Genomic DNA, 7798 nt, shown 5'->3' with positions numbered 1-7798 from the left:
TGTCCTTGTCGTTGGTCCGCATCCTCTCCCACATAATCACTCCTGCACGTACCAAGAAGAACATACGCAAAGACAACAAAACCTTGAATTCCATTGGATGTGTTTTTTTAGATATGCGTCCTCGTTGCAACATGTTTTTAACGTTGTTGCATACCGAGGTGGATTGAAAAGGCGGCGGCTGCGAATTGAACGGGATGATTTCACAATCGCAGCAACACCACGCTGAGCACGACGAAGCTCCATTGCAGCTCTCATGGTGCACCGTGCAGCGCGACAAAAGCTCTACAAGCCTGCAACGCAGTATCGATGGCCGTCCAAAGAAGCTCCCTTAGCAGCCAGCGTGTGGGCTATGCTTCAGTTTGAAATATTGGGCGTAGAGTATATAGTGAGTTTTCTACACCACACTTGAGGCGTCTGGGTTCTTTACACCACACTTGAGGCGTCTGGGTTCTCTACACACACTTAGTGAGGTGTAAAGGAGAGCCTGGCCGGGACCGGGGCGGCCGCCTGCAACATATATATGCGTGAATGCCCCCGAATATCCACACCCTCACATTTCTTTCTGACAAAAAATCTAAAGTCAGTCTCGCTCCCATCGATACACATCTATCCGGACTCATCGAGATACACTTGACATAGCCACTGGCTAACCCATCGAGAAGGCACTCGGTCCCACCAAAGCGTGCTTGTCAACCTTCTCTAACCTATTGATTTCATCTCGAAATTTTTGAATGGTTTTGATCAATTCACCAAAGCGTGAAAGTGCTTAGGTCATCATCCGTCGGTCCAAACCTTTGCATTTGTCGGTCTCACCGAGTGATTCCGCTTGGTGCGGCACCGGTAATTCCATCCAGTACCACTGAGTTGTGTATAAATATGTGTGATGGTTAGATTCTTGATGTACCCCATCCATTTCGCCAACTCTTAGAGAAAGCAATCAGGACGAAATTACCATTTCTCATATCTATTTTTTGAGAAAGAACCGCCTACACTTGTCTTGAAATAAGGGGATACCACTCCAACCTCTGATTCTTGATTTCAAGCCCTCTCAAAATTGCTTTACACTTCTCACTTGGGAGCCTTCAAATCTTGTGGAGTTGAACCAAAAAGTATACAAGGGCACGGATATGACCTACTTCGTGAAGATCTATCCGAATGAGACTAGTCCTTCATGGACGGAAGCCATGATGGCAGACAAGGTTGCTTTTTTGTGGACTCTTTGTAAGTGGACCCCTTTGTGGACTCGCACAATCATTACCCCTTGTGAATTGAAGTCTCCATCAATGTGAACGTACGATAGCACCACCTATCGAAACCATGCCACACTATGTCTTCATTGTGTTTGATTTTCTCCCGACCCCTCCTTTATGTTTAGATGCAAAATCTTTACTTCATGCGCATGTGTAAATGTTGCTTGACTTATGACTTGTGATAATTGCTAAACTTGTCAAGAACTAAAATATGAAAAAGCTAAGTTTCCTATTTTGTCAAATAGTCTAATCACCCTTTATAGACCGACTTGCAATCCCACTGGTACACACTACCGAATCTAGCAACACAAAATCCCCCCCCCCCTACTAAAAAAGATCCTACCATCCCACGAAATCTCTAGACACAAAATGCGCCCTACCCCATTGAATCTTACCATCTTAAAATTTCCCCACATTTACAGAAAAATCTCTCGATTGGAGTGAACCCTTGATCGATCAAATACACACAAAGGGCGCGCAAAAGAAGAATCAAAACAAAGAAAAAAACTAAGCGGATAAAAAACTCACTTGTTGCGACTCTCTCCTCTCCCTTTTCGCTCTCGAGAATCGCCACCGCCTGAAACAAGTAGTGCCTAGAGAGGAAGGCGAGTGGGTGAGGGCACTACTAGAAAAAGGCCTGCTAGTGGCGCACCTGTTTTGCTTACTAATGGCGCACTACAGGTGCGCCACTAGCACCACGTCATTAGAATTTTTTATTAATGACACACCTGTGATGCAGGTGCGTCATTAGTATACCAGATACTAATGGCACACTACATAGAAGTGCGCCATTAGTAACATTTTTTTTCAAATATTTTTCCAGAAATTTTTTTCATTTTTTTTTTCATTTTTTTGTTTTTTTAATCTCGGGTCAATATGCTTAATCTCAAGTCAAATCGCACTAAGTGGTCAAACTTCCCGAAAGGTCACCCATCCTCACACTACTTCAGTCCGAGCACGCTTAACTTCGCAGTTCTATCTAACCTCAGCACCACCTCACTTAACAGGCACTTGTTGATATATCTATCATATCAATCCTATTAAACCTTGTTGATGTCTAGGACTTTGTTCATGTTCATGAGTATGATGAAATTTTGAAAAATATTTCAAACTTCTCGGTCATATTACGTATCATTTTTTTTAAAAACAATCCAAAAAAATTTTTAAAACCAATTTTTTTTTCTGTTACTAGTGGCGCACATAGCAAACGGTGCGCCACTAGTAAGTTTGAAATTTTTTGAATTTTTTTGCCTGTAGATCTTGAAAGCCCCATATCTTTTTTCTGTTAGGTTTTTGAGGATTTTGAAAATGTTTAACGGGGTTCCCCCGTCAAATTCGGATGTAACTTTTCGAGTAGATGATTTTTCATATAAAAAACTTTTTAATCCGTCGTATGCAAAAGTTACGCCCATTTTACAAATTCCAGAGAGATTTTGCAAATAAAGTCGAAATTCATATTTGTAAATTTTTCCAACAACTAGACCACATATCACATGGGAAACTTATTTTTTTTATTTTTTTGACATTTCCATCATTTCCTTTTAATTTTTTTCAAAACTGAAAAGGCGGTCCACGGGGGGTTGCATTTGGTGTATTTTTTGGGCCAAGTTAGTAATGACGCACGGGAGTGGTGCGCCATTACTAGTTCAATTACTAATGGCGCACCACTCCCACGGTGCGCCGTTACTAGTTTTAAAAAAAATGAAAAAAATGAAAAAAATACTAGTGGCGCACCGTGGATGTGGTGCGCCATTACTAGTTTTAACTAGTAATGGCGCAGTATCCCCTGGTGCGTCATTACTAGTTTTGAAAAAAAAATTAAACAAAAATTAGTAGTGGCGCACCGTGGATGTGGTGCGTACTAGTAATGGCGCACTATTCCCTGATGCGTCATTACTAGTTTTGAAAAAAAATGTTACTAATGGCGCAACGTGGATGTGATGCGCCATTAGTAATTGGACACTAATGACGCACCAACACATGATACGCCATTAGTATATAGTAGTGGCGTACCACATGTCTGATGCGCCATTAATGTCCATATCATCTATAGCTTTTTTCCTAGTAGCGGAGAATGTGAATGAGTGAGTGGATGGAACACTTCCTTCCATTCTGATCGATGCAAAACGCTCACTTTGCTGGGCTGTTGGAATGCGGATTGTGGACAAACAACGGCCCGCCCCCACTGGCATGGACCTGGACACGGTCCGGCGCGCGTGACAACACGACACGGGCGAGCGCTCGAACGAGCCGAACAACTTGCGCGAATCTTAAAGACAGACAAAATCTATGATTCCGCATTTAGATGTGAGGTGAGTGTTTCACATCGACTCCCTCTGTTTCTATAGATAAGTCCTTTTAGAAATTTCAATGTAAACTACATACGAATGTATATAAACATAGTTTAGATAGTTTAGAGTGTAGATTCACTCATTTTACTTCGTATGTAATTTATATTAAAGTCTCTAAAAATACTTATATTTAAAAATGAGGGAGTAGATGTGCAGTATAGCAATTCCGAAAAATAAAACATCTACCAGCAAGGAAGATTGGAAGATTTGGTACTGTACGTTGTGCCGGCGGGCGGCGGCTTTATCACCTGCCTGTTTACGGAGGACCCGTGACGGCATCGCTTGCCTCCTGGCCCTGGGACAACTGACAAGTCCAAGACTCTCTGCGAAGAAGCAAGAAGCCTATTTTCAGGAACGCTGCCGGCCGGCCGGCAAAACCAACCGTCAGAGAATGGCCGCCCCCGCCCCCGCCGCCGGAAGCAGCCTCCACAGCAAGACCCTCCTCAAAAGCGAGCAGCTCTACCAGGTAAATCAAACCCTCCCTCTTGATTCCAACCAGATCAAGTCACCACGCGCCCCAAACTCCTTCGATCCATTTCCTCACAGCCGTCACATGACCTCCAATTTCCCCGACGTCTTCTCTGCTGCCGCCGTATATACTGGAGTCCACGGTGTTCCCGCGCGAGCCCGACTGCCTCCGGGAGCTGCGCGTCGCCACCGCCGCCCATCCCATGTAAGGATCCGGTCCGATTCCTGGGATTCCGGCGGTGCGTTTTTTCTGCCGCCCTTGCTCGAATGGTGTTTGACTTTTTGCCCGTACGGGCGTGGGACCCGCTACGTGCAGGGCTCGCATGGCGGCGTCGCCGGACCAGGTGCAGTTGTTTAGTCTTCTGATCGAGATGCTCGGCGCCAGGAACGCCATCGAGGTCGGCGTGTTCACCGGGTACTCGCTGCTCGCCACCGCGCTCGCCCTCCCCGACGACGGCAAGGTTAGAGCTCCGCCGTTCGCTGGCTTCCTCCTGGTGTCGGCGCGCACGGCCAGACCATTGTCTTTGACCTGTGTTACTATGTGGTTGATGACAGGTCGTGGCCATTGACGTCAGCCGCCAGAGCTACGACGAGATAGGGGCGCCGGTGGTGGAGAAGGCCGGGATGGCGCACAAGATCGACTTCCGCGTCGGGCTCGCGCTGCCGGTGCTGGATCAGCTGGTCGCCGAGGTACGTACGTGCGCCGCGCATCCCTCTGCCTCCGTCCGTGCTCGCGCACCTGTGTTGCAGCTGCTAGATGACCGTGAGTTCATGACGTGGCCATTGCAGGATGACAACCTGGGCAAGTTCGACTTCGCGTTCGTGGACGCGGATAAGGCCAACTTCCACCACTACCACGAGCGGCTGCTGCGGCTGGTCAGGGTCGGGGGCCTCATCGCCTACGACAACACGCTGTGGGGCGGCTCCGTGGCCTCGCCGGACGACGAGGCGCTGTCGGAGCGCGACCGGGAGCTCGCGGGGATCGCCAGGGGGTTTAACGCGGCGCTTACCGGCGACCGCCGCGTCCAGGTGTGCCAGCTCGCCATCTCCGACGGGATCATGCTGTGCCGCCGCGTCGCGTGATCGATCGGCACGTGTATGGTCGATGTTGATGTTGGTGCTCGGTTGGTGTCGATCGGCACGTACTGGATTCGTCTCAATAAGAATAAGCACGTCGGATGTTGCAATAGTGCTGAACATGAGCTGTGGATAATGGGTTGGGGTGGAATAAACTGCAAAAAAAACACCATAATTAGGGATCCTAATTTAAAAAACCACTACCTTTGGTTTTCTTTTTCTTAAAAACCCGTAGCAATTGTGCTGACTGTTTTCAGAAAACATTGGTCGACCAATTAGAGTGGTTTCAGTGAAAACCTGATGCCTGGAGCCCGCGTGTAAGTGATGACGTGGCAAGAAAAGTCAACAATGTTTGCATAGACCGTTAAGTTGATATAGGCCCACTTGTCAGCATCTCCCGTCTCTCTCCATTCCTTATCTGGCATTCCGTCGAACAACTCACGAGCTCGCCGGAGAGCTCGTTGTCGACACCTCTGCTCACCCATGGCCGCTACTGTGATGGATGATGCAGACCAGCCAGGTTGTGGAGGAGCTCCACACGGAGTCGGCAACGGCGAGGTCCTGGTTCCAGCTCGGACGAGGAGTCGCACGCCCATCCCGTCGCGAGGTGCTCCTCGCCGCCTTCCACCCTTCCGCCTCCGTCGACGCTCAATGGCCGTCGTCCCGCTCGGTAGTCCGCACAGGCGGCCAAACTCCCATCGCCTCTCCCTGCTGGCCAAGGCCTGGCAACCACAGCCGTTCCCTTGCCCCCTCGTCCCCCATCACAAGCTGGCCGCCTCTGCGGTCCTGGTGCTCCCCAGTGGAGGCAGGAATGCTCGGCGGCTGGAGGCAGGGGCGCTGCAAGGCAGCCTCGCTGACGAGGGCACGGGGCGGCGGCGGGTGCAAGGCTGACTCGCTGGCGGGTGCGCGGCGGCGCTATAAGGTAGGCTCGTTGGCGGGTGCTGATGCATTATGGCGTGGCGGCTGTGATTTGGACTAATGGTTTGTTTTTGATGAAAAGTGAGCTGGCCAAACCTTAGTGTCGTTAGTACGTGCGTGACGGGAGCAGTTCATACATGTGGTGAGCTTGCAACGGCGTCGGGAAAATATGATGGCAGCATAAGCTTTATTCTCAGTGGGAAGAAAATTTCAAGGAAAAATTGTCTATTCAGAACAGAGGCATATATGTTTTTTTGAACAAAAAGATTTAATTAACTTAAGAGCATTTTACTGACACAAGCGTGAAAGGAAGCACGCTGGATACAGAGAGAGTTTCCCTGATTGAACAACGAAACAGTGTAGCTCTGTTCTGTACTTTCATAGCTAGGCGTGCAAGATGATGAGCCTTGATGTTTTTTCCCCTGGTAATATGAGCAATTTTCAATGCTGGAAAGAAGAGCTATCTTATATCTGAGCAAGAAGTGGCCTGTTCTCCCAAGGCCCTGGAGCAGAGATAATGTCCGTCATTTTGCTGCCAAAGCTAGTACTGAGCAATCCGTGTAGAAGTGTGGATCTTAAATATTGAGTATGTCTGCTATCCTGGTTGCAAGCATGAGACTATAAGTCTTAGCTTGAAAAGGAGATGAAGCCGGAGGGGACATTGCCGCAACGTGAAGTTGTTGGATGCGATCATTATTTTGAACCAGGATGAAGACTCTAATTCCTGCTTGCTTAGAAGTGTGGGCTAGTTGTAATTCCCATGCAGCATCACAGAAGATTGTGTTGCCTATAAAAGAATCCAGATTTTGTATCTTCGACCGCATCAGTTGGTCCTGTAAGCAATGCCAACCCTGATCTTCAGCAAGGGTCTCTACCAATTTAGTTGCTTGTATGATTGCGTTCGCCGCTGCATATACCTGAGAAGGCCTACAATATTTCCTAGCAAAGAGAGCATCGTTTCGAGATTTCCAAAGGCACCATAGAAAAGTATATAAGTTAGAAAGGTTAATCTATGGATGGTCTTAGTCAAGCAAGGTCTGGATCATGTCAGGAAAAGAATGATTACTTGCAGCAAGGATTTCAATTCTAATAAACCATGGTGAGCAAAACCAGGCTGCTTTAGAGAAAGGGCAAAGAAAAAGCATGCGCATTTTATCCTCTATATTGCCACACCTGGAGCAGTTTTCATTAATGTATTTAGAGAATTTACTTGCTCTCTTACCTCTAGGAAGCGCTTTCCTAAGAAGCCTCCAAGCAAATGTTTGTACTCTTGGTGCCATCAGTTTGTCTTGCCAAACTTGGTTTAGAAGAGCAATGGTTTGTGGATGAACCATTTTTTCGGTCGTTGTCTAGCTGGCAGGTTAAGGTTGTTGAAGCAATGCTTATATATATATATGCACTTTTTGTGGAGAAGATGTCTACAGGTGTTAGTTTTCAAATCAAAGCATCTTGCCCATCAGTAGCAACTATAGGAGACTGAAGAATATTATTAGCTATCTCATGAATGAACAAACTGTTAATTAGATCAGCCTTCCAAGCTTTTCATTTGGCAAGCAAAGATCTTTAACAATGGCAGGATAGACAAAAGGGTGCTCTTGTATAATAAGATGATCCTAAATTGCTTTCCATCTCGAAAACCAAGGAGAACTCCACACATAACTATTACCATCTATAATCTGACAAGTAATGGCTAAAATTAAGAGAGGTTTTACCTTTAGAATTGCAGCCCAGAAA

The 7798-nt window shown here is 47.1% G+C and overlaps 1 protein-coding gene across 2 annotated transcripts; it reads left to right on the top strand.

Moving 5' to 3' along the window:
• The first annotated feature begins 3913 nt into the window (after nt 1–3913).
• LOC119305741 (tricin synthase 2-like) lies at nt 3914–5299 on the top strand. 2 transcript variants are annotated; one of them, XM_037582181.1, is made up of 5 exons: nt 3914–4066; nt 4194–4274; nt 4386–4530; nt 4625–4759; nt 4859–5299. In XM_037582181.1, the coding sequence occupies exons 1-5, from the start codon at nt 3993–3995 to the stop codon at nt 5150–5152; spliced, it is 729 nt and encodes a 242-aa protein (XP_037438078.1). In that variant the 5' UTR covers nt 3914–3992; the 3' UTR covers nt 5153–5299. The 2 variants fall into 2 exon arrangements, with proteins under 2 accessions (XP_037438078.1, XP_037438077.1); XM_037582180.1 differs by having other exon boundaries at nt 3914–4067; nt 4148–4274.
• Nucleotides 5300–7798: the final 2499 nt, after the last annotated feature.

This window comes from Triticum dicoccoides, chromosome 5B (genome assembly GCF_002162155.2).
Source record: "Triticum dicoccoides isolate Atlit2015 ecotype Zavitan chromosome 5B, WEW_v2.0, whole genome shotgun sequence".
Taxonomy (NCBI): Eukaryota; Viridiplantae; Streptophyta; class Magnoliopsida; order Poales; family Poaceae; genus Triticum; species Triticum dicoccoides.
The sequence above is the reverse complement of the archived record's forward strand: the minus strand, read 5'-3'. Positions and strand labels throughout refer to the sequence as shown.